A 17,710-nucleotide genomic window follows, 5' to 3' on the forward strand; every position below is an offset into this window, starting at 1 on the left:
GAAATACATAAGTGTCATGGATTTAGCTTAAATTTATAGAAAACTGACTATTTTGGCAATGATTTAGTTGAATCAAATATTGGGGAGCACACACTTATTATTGCCATTAGCCAAAAATAATAGGATACTTGAAGTACCTTAGTCAACTTGAGGAATGATAAGTTAGCTCATAAAAGAGTTGAAGATTATCAGTAATATTCTTAATGTTATAATTAAAATTTAGTGTGGATTTTTCGCTTAGATGGGGTGTATGGCAAGGCACGGATGCAACGACTTATGATCTCAGGGAGTGCTCTATTGTTTTAGTTTCTTTATTCCTAAGTGCACCCATGATCAACATAAAAAGCAATGCCAGTTCGGGGTTTAAGGCATGCCAATCGGGGTCCCCATGTGTGGCGTTAATTTTTATACAGAGAATATTAGTAATAAAGATTTCAGTTTTGCCCATATCAGTATGCACCAACTGGTATTTTACCAGTTTGGCGTCAATGGGCACGCAGATGCACATGCGGTACAGGGTTACCATTAAGCCCCATTTTTATTTCTTAACCTCACATACCCTATTGGTCCGGGTGGTCTTGCAATCCGTGGTTTTCATTTTAATGTATGGTGTACCATGACCTACTAAGCATTCACAACTGAAAGCCACCTAATACTGCATTGAGCTGTATGCTTGCCATTTGATCGTATTTTGCCTTTGTTACATTTTTGTGTGATCACATGTAACCCGATACCATAATACTTATATTTGTAATATGGTGACATGTAAAATTGTATTGTGTTTTACTTATATTATGATTAATATTTTCTTTGGGTTGTGATCTATGCTAGCATAAAATTTTCATTGTGAACAGTGATGGTGTGCAATAAGTCCACCTCTTGTTTCATATATTTTATAGGAATTGTAAAATCAAAAGTTATGCTGATTTGTATTACTCGAGTTAAGAGTCATTTTTTTGTTCATGCAGGATTACATTACTGAGAGTGACAATTTAGTTTTATTGCATGACCAAATTCGTGATTGTGACATCATATTATCTCAAATGGAAACAATTCTCAGTGGCTTTCAGGTATCAGTAGTTTCTTCTCTTTTTTGGTTTTTTATTTCTTAAATATCTGAGGTACTATACAGTTGGAGCCTGTAGCAGTATTTAAGTATCAAATGCACCCTTTTTCTTTATGTTTCTTGTCTCTGCTGTTATGTGTCTATGGTAAATTTATGCTTCAGAAAAAGAAAAAAGTTTGTAGGTTAGTAGATCTCTCTTTCTAATGAATTCCCTGCATAATGAGTAACACAAGTGGTACTACTAAATTGGCACTTCTTTTTCTGGTTCTCTCCATTTACTATTGTCCTAGGTATTGACTGTTTCAAAATTTAAGCGATAAATGTCTGTTGAGTCTCTGTAATTTGTGATTTTTCAGAAAATAGTCCATGCATACACAAATGAAAGTTAGTTTATGTCATGGCCATTTTAGGATCTTTTTCATTATTTTATTGGACTAAAAAACTTTGTGTTGTATAATGCCATCATTTGGCACACTTTGAATACCATATGCATTTGGTCATTTGCATTAATGTATTATCTCCTTGCATGCAAACACACTAATTTTCTTTTTTTTTTCTTTTACTCTAATTCTTTCTAATGTCCTTACATTTCCAGTATTTAGTCATTTTAAGTAATAGAAAAAAGGGTTTTAGTAGCTACTTGATACTAGTATGTTAACCTAATAAACTGGACAGTATACCTATATGTACCATGGTATAGCCAACTAAAATGATAAAAAGGGGATCACCATATGTGCTTTTGAGCTATATGCCTCAATCAGGTCCTTGTTTAGACTGGGAAATATGATGTGTACCAGTCTGATTGGTATTTAAGGTAAAGACTACAAAACCAACCATTTTTGTATGGTTCAGCCGGTATTTACCTATCCAATTGTACACCAGTTCATGGAGCAACCCAACCCGTGTGGTCCGGTCTGATTCTATTACATAATGCTAGTTTCTTTTAACCTTAGGTACGTTGCGATGTGACTCGAAAGCAAGTAGTCGTGATCTCTCCACCTGCCACCATCTGCACCAGTGCACCTCCTCCCTCTTCCAGTGCCTCCTTCCTTCTTCTTCTTCCCCTTCCTTCTTCCTCCCCTCCTTTCCCTCCCCCGGTTGTACAGTGGTACATTCCAGCAACAGTAATACATGGTATGCCGGAACGGAATGGACCGAACCCATACTAGTTCATCCATGGACCAGCACAGGTTTGGAACCTGAAATGTCACTCCTTGATTCAAACCTTATTAGAAATGATAGATTAATTTTGCCTTGTTCTTGTTGTAATTGCTAGTAGTGGCAAATAACAATCTAGTTAGTTGTAGTAAAGTCATTCCTTTTGCTATCTGAAATAGGAACCAGGTCCTGCCATCCTAATAGGAATTAATTCTAAGTTTCTAACTATGTTTTTATAACCTCTCTCTCTCTGTGTTCAAAGCAAAGTTCAATAGGTTCCTTAAAGATGTAAAATTACTTCTAACTTAATTGATTACAAAGTTATAAAAGGAACGCCTGCATCTTTCATCTTTCCTAGGCCATATTTTACCATTAACTTTCTTAATTTATCTTCCATACTTGTAAGTCTTACCTTGCCTCATTTTTCAGCAGTTGGATGGTTTCTTTGAGGATTATCTAAGGCTTCCATTCGTATGATATATACATGTGACTCACAAGGATGCAAATATTGACTACTTGTCCTCCTTTCTTTCTCTTTCAAGGTTTTCATACTTTTTTTTTTGGCCAAATGGCGTGGAAGTTGTTTGATTGAATTGAGCCTGAACTTCCTCTACTCTTAATTAATGTCTAGAAATTATTAGTCCAATGTTCAGTAACAGTTCTGAGTTGTCTGACCTATCACTTGTCAGGATGGGTTGGTATGAGCCCGGACTGGTTTGTACCAGCCAGATCAGTTCCAAAAATATTAAAACTAATAAAAATCTTATTATTTATTTTTTGCTTAATAATTAATTGAAATATAGTTTCTATTGTAAATTATATGTAAAGAAAACTTGCGTAACGAGCTTGTAAAATTGCTATAGAGGACACATGATTCATGTATCACCAAGGTTCGTTGTATCGTACCGTACCGTCGTTTCGACCCGGGCTCGGTACGGTACAGTACCAGTATACCGGGCGGTACATCAGGGCATACCGAACGGTACACCCTGGTGTACCGAATAATTTTATATTTTTTTTCATACTGTAGCAGTGCTACAGTATAGTAATGTAGCAGTGTTACAATATAATACTGTATCACTGTAGCGGTACTGGGCGGTCCGCGTACCGGTAACCTGTCGGACCGATACGGGTGGTATGCTTCGGTATGACAGACCTTATGTATCACAATGATATAATTGAAAGAATACATAAACAAGTTATTAATTTAAAATATACACTTCCTATTTTATAAATAGCTACTACCACCAAAAGGATCATCGTATGAAAATGAGAGGTCACTTTAGTTCTTCAATATGACTGTTGTAGATTAAGATTTGAACTATGAAGGCCATGCGCATGGTGCTTCATTCACCCTGATACTGATATACTGTCTGTCATTTATGAAGTAAAGTAGCAATAGTCATTAAATACAAATGAGGTAGTAGTAAAGTAGCAAAGAAGCTTGATTTGCTTGTAATTAAATCTGAGAAAGATGAATATTTGAAACTTGAAAGTGAGATTGAGAGGTTAAAGTGAGTCAAAGAAGGGATAGAAGAGTCATTGAGTGACAAGTAGGGAAAAAGGGTGGGATATGGTTACTGACTGGTACAACACTGATATGCTTATTGTCCAGTATCTAAGCCTTGTCTCGAATTGCACCTACTGAAATTGTTGGGTCCACCTCACCTACTGGCCATCAGATTTTTAAATACTGGTCTAAACCCATGCTGTCAAAACTTTAATCCCTGTATATACTATATAGTGTTGCACTTGTTTTGTGTAGGCCTCATTCTTTTTACTGAGAGCCTGGATCTAGCAACTTGTGATGTGAGTATTTCTTGTGAACACAACTTTTTTTGGTTATAGTTATACCGCTGTAATTTTTAGCTTTTAAGAAATGACATGAAGAAATCTTATTCTTAGTGATCACAGATTTGACAACATATCAATCTCTTGTGTCACTTGTGTGTTGATGGATATTATCATATTGGTTGAAGCTGGTCTTTAAAATAACACATTGTTACGTACGATTAAAGAAAGCTTTCATCTTGGAAGATGTTTTTCATCATATGGAATTCTTTTTTATCACAAAATTGTTGTTCAGTGGATCTTATTTGTCTACAATATGTATAGTTGTGTTGTAGCCTAGCTTGCTCTATTCCTTGGGCAACATGTTGTCCTCCATGTTTGGGAGCAGAAACACCTCTACTAATTCTTTCTAAATCTTGTTTGTTTGGTATTTAATTTGATATTAATTTAAAATTTATTCCTATCATTTAGACCATAAAATTGACTTTATTTGTGGTAGTCAGAAATTGGTTCAATAAGCTCAGAAATAAAAAGTCTCCAGGAGAAATCAATGGACATGGGTCTGAAGCTGAAAAACCGGAAGGTAAAATAGTTTTCAAACAAGGTACTTTTTTATTGATTTGTAGCCATCATAATAATTCAGCTTATCACATTGGTCAAGTAGTCCCCAAAGTAAAACTAGCTTGTCCTTGTTGTTATATGTATTGATATTTGAAAACTTGTTCTCATATCTGAGTCAAGATATGAACATCGTCTCGCAACTTTAACAAAAAACATACTACTTTCTGAATTAGTTGCCTTTTCCCTTTGTTTAAGAAGCATCTATGTTGATGTTCAATGTGGTGGAGTTCGTTTTCGTCTATGTGAAAGGAACACTTATGCAAGCCTTCAACAGTTACTCTTCAGTTCATATCATTTGTTGTGGAGTTCCTCTTCAGTTCCAGAATTACTTATTCTTGAATCAGGCTCAACTACTTAAGTTTTTATTGATGAAAATAGTGTTACCTGATTGGAAGACAATTCTTACTTTGACACACAACTACAGGCATGTGTTCCTGTACTTTGGGCATTAGCTGATTTCCATAATATGTAACCTAAACATTTGTTGGATGATCTAATAGGTAGAGCTCAGTACTAATCTGATCTATTAGGCAAGATTCCGTTGTCAGTGAATGAAAACTTCTCATTTGAAGTTCTCCATTACATAACTTTTTTGCCTTGCTTTTTTTAACCTGTTTCATTTATTGGGTCATAAGTTAAGAATTTATCTATGTTATGCTCTTCAGAAGGTATCATATTTATTATTATATCTTCTTGTTAAAAGAGTAGTTGAGTTTATTTTGAGCTGTTTAATCTACTTTTGTAATTACAATTTACTTAATCTCCATACAGGTGTTATTTTTAAGTGTAAACTAATACTAAACAGTCCCAAATTTCTAGTTGCATCATCAAAATTGGATATATCATCAGCTATCGAATGTCTAGTTAGGTAGTAATTTTTTTTTGTCAAATTACCAGAAGCTTCTAATTCTTGCAACAAGATGCTCTTTTATCATGAATGCTAAACTCAGATTCAGTTTGCTAATACTGAACTATGTATCTGTCACGCATTTGCTATTTGTTGCTTCTAAGGTATGTTCATATGGTGTTGTCTTACAGGGTGCAGAATCTAAACTGGCAAAATTCGTGGAAGACATTATTGTTCCCCCAAGGATGGTTGACATTGTGATTGATGGAGAGGTTATTAAGTGTTTTGCTTAGCTTTTGTTATCATCCCTTATCGGTTGGCTTTTGTTATCACATATAATTTGTGAAATCGCACGGTGACAAAAAAGCATGGTTTGCAATATCGTACCATATTGCTCGGTACGGGCGGTATGTACCCATCCGATAGAGGACCGGTACGGGTGATACATCGGTACACCTTAGTGTATCGTGTGTCAGTATGCTCGGTACAACTCGGTACGTATCGTATCGATAGCTGATCGGTACACCGGTATGGTACGGTATTTAGAATCTGGCAAAAATATTTATTTTATTCATTTATTGTAAGTTCTGTTTGTTCTAACATGAACTTCTGTCCATGATAGATAATTCAATTATTTATTCTGCAAAATTAACATGGTTGTTTGACTTTTATACATATATATATATATATATATATATATATAATATAATATAATATAATATAATGGTTTCAAAATTTGGTTGATACCAAGGGGTATATTATCAATCCATTCAAAGCATATGTATTGACTAGGTCAAACCCGGTCTTTGATCAGGGTTTTGTGGGATAACTATTAAGTGCTAAATATATAAAGTGGGGCTGTTGTTGCTGTTTTGGGTTTTAACTCTTCCTTCCTGGCATGTATTTTGGAAGCCTGATTTTGAATTCTTGATGTTCCTAAGTCCTTGATATTCTTCAAAAATCAAAACTGTCATTTATTTGGACAGTTACAACTAAAATAGTTTTATAGATCACCTGCATGTATAACATATATGGATTTAAATTTAGCTTTTGATATTTTTTCTTGGTATTATGTAGCATAGAGATTAGAATTGTCATCAAAAGTTGATATAGTTTATCACTGTAGTGCATACCACATGGTACACCAATTTATGTGTTCATATGAGGCTGCCATTGTTTTTTCATATTTAAAATAATTTTAATCAAATTGATATTTTGAGTTTAGTTTGGAATAATTTTTTATTCAAAATTTCAAGTAGAGCACAATCTAAAACTAATTGAATTTCATAAAGTCAAATTGGGTTGTCGAAAGCTTGATTTAGCTTTTCTTTTAGGTTTATAATTTTGGCTTGTATAAAGGGTACTAAGGCACTTCAACATTATTCTCTGTAATAGGGTGCTACTGGCTGATTCATAGTAGGGACTATTTTTGGCAGTTCTGTTTGCAAAATAGTAATGGGCATGAATGTATTTCAAAGAACTTCCTGTTGAAGCATAGTTCTAAACTGTCGATTTAGATTTGAGTTGAATCCAGCTTGACAAAGGTGAATTTTATTTTCTTAAAGTTGAAATCAAACCAGTTAAAGAGTAGATGGGGCTCAAGTGCGAATGGGTCACAAACCTATCTTACTAATAATAAACAAATAATTTTGTTCTTTGGTATGATTGAGTTTCAAAATATCTAATAATTTAGCACTGACATAGGACTAATTGTGAAGGTGGATATATTTATATTGACAGTATAAACTGGTAAATGACACGTTAGGAGGTATGAGGATAAGCAAAAGCTCATTTTCTTTGTTTCATAATGAAATTGAAGTGAAATAAAGGAGGAAGATAAAGGGACAAGTGGATTGAGATAGAGGAAGGAACCAAAAAATTTAGGAAAGGAATAACATAAAGGGAGAGGTATAGGGGAAGGTTCAGAATCATGTGGACTGGCAAATACAGAATTTTCTCTTTCTTGAGAAGAGGACCAGTTTCCGAAGAAGATAAAGTGAGAGGTATAGGGGAAGGTTCAGAATCATGTGGAGTTGCAAATACAGAATTTTTTCTTTCTTCAGAAGAGGACCAGTTTCCATGAAGATACACGGATGGTGGAATATTTAAAGTTTCCTGGACCTTAAAGGATTGTTGGTTGAAATTTTTTCTAAATGTAAGTAATAAAAGATAAAAAAATTATTATAAGTATGATGTCATAAAAACCTGTGCACTTGATGGGGCATAGTGAACTGTATTTTATCTTCCATTAGAACACCTGTAGAAGGGACATCACATTGAAAACCTTTTTGTCTTAGGATTATATTTGATATTTCCAATGTGAAACAACGGATGTTACGAAGCTTTATCAATGTGATTTCTGTTATAAAATAAATGCAAAATGATTGCACATGATATATTTTACGTTGGAAAATTTAGGTGCCCACATGTGTGCGTAGGCTATCTGCCTAGGTGTTTTTAGGGGTCATCTCCTAAGTCTGCCTATGCATTTGAATAACTTTGTTTTCAATAACTGGTGCAGGTTAATGATGAATATTTAAGGACCCTTGAATTACTAAGCAGAAAACTGAAGTTCATTGAAGTTGATTCTATGGTCAAAGGATCTAAAGCTCTAAAGGATATTCAGCCTGAACTGGAAAGGTTGAGGCAAAAAGTTGTTGCAAAGGTTTGTACAGATTGATGTTAATTCATTTACATGCTTTTGTACTTTGTCATCATGAACTTTTCTTTTAAATGGCAGATCTCCCGGATGTTTAAGGCATCCTTTAGGGTTTTTTTTCCCTCAAGTTGATCAGCTAGCATCTTCTACCCTTTTCAGCAAATTTTTGCACAGTTGAGACTACTTATAGAAGTTGCAGTTGTATTGTAGTTTGATAACTAGTTTATGTGAAATGGAATATACTGCAATACACTGACCATACTAAATTCCATGCTGGTTTGATTGTACACCGGCAGGCTGGTACTAACACATTACATCTTATTATTATTATTATTATCAACTATCAAGATATACATTATATAGTGATTACTAAATACTGGGCTGATAATATTCCATTATGGTTACTGTTTCCAGTATAGGAAACCTAAATTATTGATTTTTTAGTTTGTCTGAGTAACTAAAACTGTAAAACGATCACTCTTAGTGAAATAAAACAGATATACAGGGGTTCAAGATTATTTTTATTGGTTAAACAAGTTTTATCATATTGATGATCGGTGTTGACATCCATTTAATCTTTAAATGAGAAGGTTAAGTGGATAACTGTCGAAAAATAAAGACAAGTTCACACTCTTAATTTGTTTATGCAAATGACTTCAGTGGATTTAGCATGTGAGCTTTGTAGAGTGAGAAATTAAGCAGGACTTATGATGCCTAATAGTTAATATTCTAAAATATCTGTGGAAGTGTAAAGAATAAATACATTAGTTCTCATTTTGCAGTCTTGTTGCTATAAATGTTTCTGCCAGCTTTGGTTTGGTGTTTCTGGTGAACACCATTAACCAACAATATTGTTTCAATTAAATTTAAATAAAAACCTCTTTCTACTTTTATGCTTTGCCAGAAACAAGCGAACCCTTTTTTGAGATTAAGCTGGAGATTCTAAATGTTAGTGCATGCAGAAGTGTGCTGTATGATATTCTATTATTTCTATATTAGAAGGAAAAGATTATTGATATGTGTATTAGCCTTGAGTTGCCTAATACAGAAAACCTAAAAGAGGATTTTTTTTTAATTTTGGGTCATTTTCGGTCCTTTTTAGAACACCAGTATGTACTGATGCACTGACACATGGATTGCAACCGGCCTATGATCGATATGGGCAGTTGGCATGAGGTGACGTTTTCTGATTCAGGTTATGTGCTTAGGCTAGCTTGCTTTGTGGAATAGTAAGCCAGTTGAGTCATGGAAATTTTGTGAGAACCACTCTATGTACTCCTTTTTGGCTTAAGCTTCATGAGTTAGGGCGACACTTAAGATAAGGTTTTACTCGTGCGAATAGTGTAGCCTCATTGAGGAGAGAGGACCACTAGATTAGGTAATACAGCAGTATGAGGCTGTCCATTTCTGTTCACATGGACCACTAGATGAGGAGAGAGGAGTCTAGGTTGTATTTTAAGTCTTGACTATGTTCTCCAGGATTTGATATTCTCACATTCGTTTAAATGGTTTATGAAGGACCACATGTACTTGTGTGCCCAAAACTTGTAACCTGGGCTTAAGCATTTTATGGACCACATCTGTGAACTTGTGTGTCGAAAACAGGGCTTAAGCATTTTGTGCCAGGCAGGTATTAATGCTCCTTAAAACTAATTGGTTAGTCAATCATTTGGTTTGTAACATCATTAAAGGTCGCTAACGATTGGATTTGGTTAGCAAACAATTTTGGTCAGTGGAATAACAAGTGCTGTGAAATAACAAGCGTTGTCCTTGGTACTAATTCGTTTCAATATAATATGGTCAATTAATATTGGTGTTGTCTGATGTTGGTTAATTTCTTAGCCTTAGTTAAAATTTGTTAGAAACAGATAGAAGGCAGCCTGAAAGAAAGAAAAATAAGAGGGGATAAGCAGGAGGGTAAGGAGAAGAGGAGTGAGGCCTAGATGGAGGAAAGAAAAAAAAAACCTGACCATGACTGTTAAATAGAAGGACATACTAATACTTCAGCATTTTTATTTGGCATTAATCGAACCAAGGTTTGATGTACTAAAGCATACCGCTTGGTATGGGCGGTATGTACCGGTCCGACAGAGGATCGATATGGGTGGTATGTCGGTACATCTCAGTATACCATGTGTCGGTATGCTTGGTACAACTCGATAAGTACTGTATCAACAGTTGGTTGGTATACTTGTATGGACCGGTAATACGAACCATGAATCAACACTAATGCATTTGCTATTTGTTACAAGCTTACAACTATCCCATTTGTTGTCTCGTATCATTGTTGCAGTGCTTATTATTTGTTAGCATGTAATGGAAAGAGGAAGAATCACATATAAGGGCATGTCATAAGATTTCAAATTAATTCCAAAGTTGTGCTCTATTTCATAAAAAGTTCTTCAATTTGTGTTCGCATTACCTCACAGTTAACCTGCATGGAGATTAGAATAGCATTGAGATCATAGTATGTTATTGTCTATCTTTAAACTGCAAATGGATAAGTTTTGGATCTTTCATATGACATATATAGTTATTTATGACAACAATATAATTACATTTTAAGATTAATTTCATTTAATAAATATAACATAGTTATTTTTATTTATTTTCCTTCATTATTTTTCAATTGAAATGAGAATATTGATGTGGACATGCAGAGATACTAATAAAGATAATCCGTGAGCAATTAGGTCTAGCTTCGATAGAGGATAAAATGAAAAAGAATCATTTAAGATGGTATGAATATGTATTTCATATTTTTTAATATTTTTTATCTCAATTATGAGATATGAAGGTAAAATAATCTTTTAATGTGTAATATTTTTAATATTTTTATGTTTCATAATTTACTTTACATTTTTCGATATTTTTATTTTTTTATATTTGTGATGTATCTATTTATTTTTAAGCCTTTTGTCTGATCCAATCTTGTTGATCCAGTTCGACCCATTCTTATCCCACTTGTTTGTTCATAACTGATCTCTATCCTCTTGCAAACTGTGATGTTAAGCATGTTGGTTTATGAAACTGAAATTATCATAGTACATGCTAAATGGTGGTTCGTAGGTTGTTATTGTATGCTTGCTTAGCCTTCTTGAAAATTACAATGATCTTAAGGTAGACTGGATGTTCCAATGGAGTGTACTAGTTTGACTGCATTACCATGCTTATAACATTAATTTTCTTTTGGTTGCTTCAAGAAAAAAAGTTTCCTGTTCTCTTTTCTTGATACATTTACCTATTAATTATGATAACATTGCTTCCTGGTCCTCTTTATACATTGTGCACTAGGAAACACAGTTTGGTGCGGTGTTAGGATCAGCTATATTCTTGCATTGATTGATTTGTTAGGAACATGGTTCGTCTTATAGTCCATATTGGTGTACCGACTAGCCATCAGTATGGTATGTATCGAATCATACTGATATACTAACACATGATACGGTTGGACATACTGACAAACTGGTATGTACATTCCATACTGGTTTTCTATCAAACTGGTATATACCACTTGTACCAAGCGGTATGCCGTGGTAGGATGAACCTTGGCTAGAAGTAAGATGACTGATTTCAGAGAAGCACCAGGGAGGAAAATAATTTCATTTAAGGATAAGCCATAATTCCCAAATTCTGCTAAGATCTAGCCTTCCGATCATTTTAATACTGGAAAATTAAGCAGCAAGGCATCTGTTTAGGTAATTACATAATCTTATTCTAACAATTTGTCATGATACAGCTGAGTTTTCTTTTGTTTTAGATTTGCCTCTTCCCATTAGCATCTTCTTTCTCTTGTCAGTTTGTAATCTTCTATAAGCTGGTTAATCCACCTGTTTCGATTAAAATTTCTCTCCAGTTATCTGGTGGCACAATTTACATAAATTCTTCTCTTTGCTTGAGTTGTAAATGGCTTTCCTATCATGCTGATTTCCTTTCTAACCTATCCTGCAATTAAGCAGTTATAGCTAAATCTTATATGTGCCAATGAAGTTGATCAACTACATCATTGAGCACACTGGCATACTAATGCATATAGAGATTGCAGCATAAGACGTGATTCATAAAATCACACGCTTGCTTGATGGGCCAATGTCTTATTGTTTTGATGCCGTAAGAAATGTATCTTTGAGAGAAGGTATACATTTTGGAAAACATGAGTATATAGTTAGATGGTTTTGCATTTCCGCACAGTCCAGAATAGTTAGTTATAGATATGTTTATTTGATTTTCCATAGGGAATTTATTTCATAATCTCAGGGTTAATTATTTTGTATTATAACTATTGTCCATGTAGGATCTTAAGTTGTGTTAACCTTATTCTTGAAGGTATTTGAATTCATTACCCAGAAGTTCAATGCCTTGAGAAAGCCAAAGACAAATATTCAGATTCTACAACAGAGTGTTCTTCTTAAATATAAGTAAGTTGTGTTTGTGGATGGTACTAGATCTCTCGTTTATGCACACTGATGAATATCTATATATTTTCAGATTATATGACACTCTTAAATAGTTCTTATTTGGTTTGGTGCATATCTGAACTCTTGGTCAACACCTTTTCTCTTGGTGTATAGCTTGTTTATCATTTCTGTTGCCAAATCTCTTATATACAAATGTTTTCCATTTCAGTCATTACAGGTGGATTCATGGTTTAGCAATGTAATTGTTGATTTGGTTAATCTGCTATATTTTCAATTATCGAGTGCCTTAAGGTTTTACTAATTTTCTTCCTTAATGAGGTTATTGATTGATTTATTTGCTTGGTCTTGGATTAACTGTGAACATATGTTTTTTAGTGCCAACAGATGGAAATATATTTGTCATTGTTATGGAAATTTTTATATAGCACTTTGTATGGCTAATTGCGTGATCAGAAAAATCCCTTCGTATTTGCAGATTGATTGAGAAAATGCCCCAGTAATTTGGAAATAATCTCCAAAGTTCAATTAATTTCTTCTGGCAGATATGTGATGTTTTAAAACTTTTTTGATGTTAAATTGGCCTTTTGAAACTAAATCACAGGATTGCCTTTTCCTTTTTCTCCAATAAATTATTCATTTTCTTATGGTCAGTGTGTAAGTTCGACCTCTCTCGGTCTTCAACTTCCTTGTATGGAGCTCTTATTTATACAAACTTAATTTTAAATGTCTACTTTGATGTTTTGTTTGACTTCTGCCTCAATTCAAAATGCTTACTGTCATGTTATTAGATGCTTAGTTGCTTACACTATTTGAATACTTACTGACACATGTTAAGTCATCCATAACATTTTAGATTCATGATCTACACTTATGTGAATGTGCTCAATATATGTAAAACAATTTATCATTGTATACAAGGCTTCAAGTTTTTGCTATATGTTTGTAGTTTTGACTTATGATTTATGCCTTAATATTTTGTATGTACATTTGAAGTACTCTTGTAACTGTTACTACTAGTATTTTTGCGAGATTGTCGAGTCCATGTATTGATTGACAATCAGACTAGTAAATACTTGATTGTGCCAAGTGTTACAATCGAGATTTGAGTCCATGACTGAGACACATTGCATCTATTGTTGGCATTATTCCAGTGATTATCAGCATTGTGGTGTTCACATCTTCAAACTATTTCTTAGAGTCTAATAGATCCTAGAACAGGCTATTTAAATAGAAAATTTTAATGTTATCAATTTTGGGCATTTGATCTAAATGTTTTTAATAGTTTTTAACTGTGACATTTCAGTTTGTATATTTAATCACACATGTTTGGTTTTGTAATTATAGGTATGTGATTCTCTTTCTTAAAGAACATGGTAAAGAGATATACACTGAAGTTCGTGCAGCATATGTTGATACAATGAATAAGGTAATTTTGATGTACTATTCTGCCTGTGTCAATTTTTAATAGCATCTATCATTCTTAGTAACTATTTTGGATCATATCTTAGATTCATCAGGTTGGTCTTTTTAATCATTCAGTATATATGAAATTGACAGATAGCCTCTTTGATTGATCCTTCCTAGGCCCTGCATTGGCATGGGCCTTAGGCACTAGGCAGCCCTTTTTTATTACACTAGGAATTGGAACATGTTTCCATAACAGGTTGTGCCTAATCTTTAATATTGATTATAATGTGTTAAATGACTACATTTTTCTAAAATTTTGTTACAATAAGCATTTATCAATACTATGTTTTGTTTAGGTGCAACAGATGCCCATCTAAGGATCTGGCCAGTTCTGTCATGTTAAAGTCATGACCAATTCACTATAGAAGATTAATTTTTTTATATTTTCTTTGATTTGTTCTCGCAGGTCTTAAGTGTTCATTTTCGTGCATATATTCAAGCACTGGAGAAACTGCAGCTGGACATTGCAACTGCCACAGACTTAATTGGCGTTGAAACTAGGAGCACAGGTTTTCTCTTACGAGGAAGAGAACCTTTGAAGTACCGTTCTGCTGTTTTTGCTTTAGGTGAAAGAATAAATATACTGAAGGTAGTTATCAACAATGACATTCTTCACTGTAGAACACAATCACACATAATATATTAGATTTTTCATGTTTAGAAATTGCTGAGATATTTGATTCTGAAGTATCTCCACAAAATATCTTAAATAAATAAATTGCCCATTGTTCTACAGTATGTTCTTTTAGTCTAAAACTACCTAATTCATTGAAGTCTTTACTGTTATTCACTACCACAATGTGGAATTGTTATATGCTAATCATTTTTCATTTAGCTTCTACCATGACACTTTGGAATGCAAATGGTCCCCCAGTCTCTCTTCTGGTGTTGGTGCTTTTCATTTATATTTCTATCTGCTTTTAGTCTCTCTTTAGATACTGTTGTTCCGGACATGTAAGTTGCTCATGTGATATTGGAGCTCCAGCTATTGTTTCCATTTCTTATGTTTTCTAGCTGACTACAATCTTGGTTACTATATGTACTGATCAGAAATAGAGAGAAACACACTTTCACATCTGTCTTGCTCCATTGATTCCTTTGATAGATCTTGGTAATCACCAGATTTGTAAAGGTTCATTAAGCACAATATATATCTTGTTTCATTCTGATAGTATCGAGCACCATTTATGTTTCCAGATCCTAACCGTTACCTGACAAAGTGATCCCTTAACTCATTGATGAGATAACCAACTTGTATGTAATGAAATACCAAGTATGGTTGGTGATCAAACAGAAAGTTTGTTGTCAGGAACTGACCAAGCATGAAACAAATTAAAGATCTAAAAAAATATCTTTTAAGTATCTTTAGAATATTAAGTTTATCTTCTCAGCAGATTACAAAATCAATAAATTATTACATTGCCAATCTGGATAACCAAGTTGGATAAAAGCTTTTGCCCATTTTCTCTCAAGTTTCTGTGAATTTTGTTGATAATGCTGTACTCTGCATCAAAGTTAGGTCCTAGTCCATAAATACTGGCACGTAGTGTGTCGATTATATTTGATTTTTATTAAAATTGGTTAATTATTGCTATGTTATTGTATATTTTATATTATTTATTCTATTTTCTCTTTTCCTTGTTCACTTCTAGTTTGAAATCATTCTATTTGTAAATCTCTTCATCTTATCTTTTCATTGTTTGTTGGAAATGTTTTTCTTTTCTACCTGAGTGAATGTGTTTACTTTACTTTTAATGTATATTTTGTGAGGAGTTAAAACACAATGTAGTGTATAACATCCCGGCAAGCTGGAAGTCCAGTACAGTATGATCAGTCTATTATTTCCCATTATCCTGTGATCTGTTTCAAGAGAATCTCTTTCAGAAAATTTGTAGAAGTGCAATTTTATACCAGAATTTGTCTAAATTCCTAATGCTGTTTATTGTGGTGTATGTCATAAAGACATTATTTTTTTGCTTGAATTTGGGTCTGTGACGTCTTCCTTGCACTGCTCAGGAAATTGATCAGCCTGCATTGATCCCACATATAGCTGAAGCTAACTCTGTGAAATATCCATATGAAGTTCTTTTTAGGAGTTTACACAAGCTTTTGATGGACACTGCCACTTCAGAGTAACCATGCTATGCTTTCTTCTGTATGTTATGTAGATAAAGTCAACACTTTCGGCATAATTGATTTCTGTGTTGTTTTAGGTACCTCTTCTGTGATAACTTCTTTGGAGAAGAATCTATATTCCATGAAATCTTTGCAGGTACTTCAGTGGTATTCTTATGATTGCACATAGTTCATTACTCACTGTTAGGTAGGATTAGAACATGATCTTTCAAATTAGATTCTTCACATGCAGTTGGTGATGTATCTTTTGTAATTTCAATTTTATACCTTCTTTACCTATTATCTTTGCATTTATTTCTTTGAGGTACATTGGCTCATGGGTTAAGATTTATCATTTAAGACCTTGATTAAAACATTAAATACCAACTGTTACTGGACCATATGGTCCGAGATCAGTCCTTGTTTAGACTTGTAAATATCAGTACAGTATTTGATCTTGGTATATATAATATATTTGTGAATTAAATATGTAGCATATTCCATAACTAGTAACTTTTTATCTATAACAACCAGTTTTGTAATATATGGGTCCATGTATAACAAGGTTAAAATCTCAGGTATCTAGTTGCTTTTTATCAATAACAACCAGTTACCGAGTAGGGGGAGGGTTGGAGGAGGAAGAGGAGGAGATGAGGAAGAAAAAGTGGAGTACCCAGCCTATGGTGGTGAGCGATAAGCACCACAAGGGAGGGGTGGCAACATGAAATAGATCAAGAATGCAGAGATGCCATGGTACTAAGTAGGTGGAGGAGAAAGAGGAGAAAGAAAAGAGCTGGACAAGAAAAAAAAGTGGAGGAGAATAAGAGTACCCAGTCCATGGCAGTGCATGATGGGCACCGCGGGGAAAGGAAGGTGGCATGAAAGAGATGTGAGAGAAAGAGAGATGTGTATGTGTGTGTGTGTGTGTGTGTGTGTGTGAGAGAGAGAGAGAGAGAGAGAGAGAGAGAGGTAATGTGATAACCCTAAATGTAAAACAAAAATAAGGACTGAACTGGGCTGGTTCCTGAAAATTGCTGATTCATGTGCTGGTTTGTATCTAATTTCATCTACAAAATTCTAAAGCCTTGGAGTCGATGAATTTTATGGTGTCGATGCTGAATTTCATACCTTTTCCAGCATCCTGGGCAGTATACCTACCTATGTTGCCTAGTACCAATTGAAGAAAATATTAAATAATTCAATACATGGGTATCAGGTTATATGATTGCACTGATAAGTACTGATTGGTAGCCACTTTACGAAATAGTATTTAAAACCATGATTTTAATATTTTACTTGGCTGATACCAGATAATATACTACTTGATACACTGGTACCATACTGGTCCAGTAGATTACTAAAATCAGCACCCGGCCAAGATTTAGAACCTTGTATTCTACAATAATCAGAACCAATTTGTGTCATCAATGAGTAAATGGGCCTGGTGCTTCTACTTTAAACAGTGATCTTATTAACATGATTAAGGAAAATTTGAAAAAAAAAGAAGCAAGCAAGAATGGAACAGAAAGAATTGAAATCAAAAGGCAAAGAGCAAAGATATTATTTCA

The 17,710-nt window shown here is 34.0% G+C and overlaps 1 protein-coding gene across 1 annotated transcript in view; it reads left to right on the forward strand.

The window, feature by feature from the left end:
- Positions 1-17,710, forward strand: part of LOC103990886 (vacuolar protein sorting-associated protein 52 A) — a 28,515-nt gene that overhangs the window by 5,099 nt on the left and 5,706 nt on the right. The window contains exons 5-13 of the mRNA XM_009410176.3: positions 969-1,070; positions 4,515-4,598; positions 5,675-5,755; positions 8,005-8,148; positions 12,469-12,560; positions 13,905-13,986; positions 14,434-14,616; positions 16,044-16,159; positions 16,241-16,299. Of these exons, the coding sequence (XP_009408451.1) occupies positions 969-1,070; positions 4,515-4,598; positions 5,675-5,755; positions 8,005-8,148; positions 12,469-12,560; positions 13,905-13,986; positions 14,434-14,616; positions 16,044-16,159; positions 16,241-16,299 (943 nt within the window). The remainder of the gene's footprint in view (positions 1-968; positions 1,071-4,514; positions 4,599-5,674; positions 5,756-8,004; positions 8,149-12,468; positions 12,561-13,904; positions 13,987-14,433; positions 14,617-16,043; positions 16,160-16,240; positions 16,300-17,710) is intronic.

This window comes from Musa acuminata, chromosome BXJ2-7 (genome assembly GCF_036884655.1).
Source record: "Musa acuminata AAA Group cultivar baxijiao chromosome BXJ2-7, Cavendish_Baxijiao_AAA, whole genome shotgun sequence".
Lineage (NCBI taxonomy): Eukaryota > Viridiplantae > Streptophyta > Magnoliopsida > Zingiberales > Musaceae > Musa > Musa acuminata.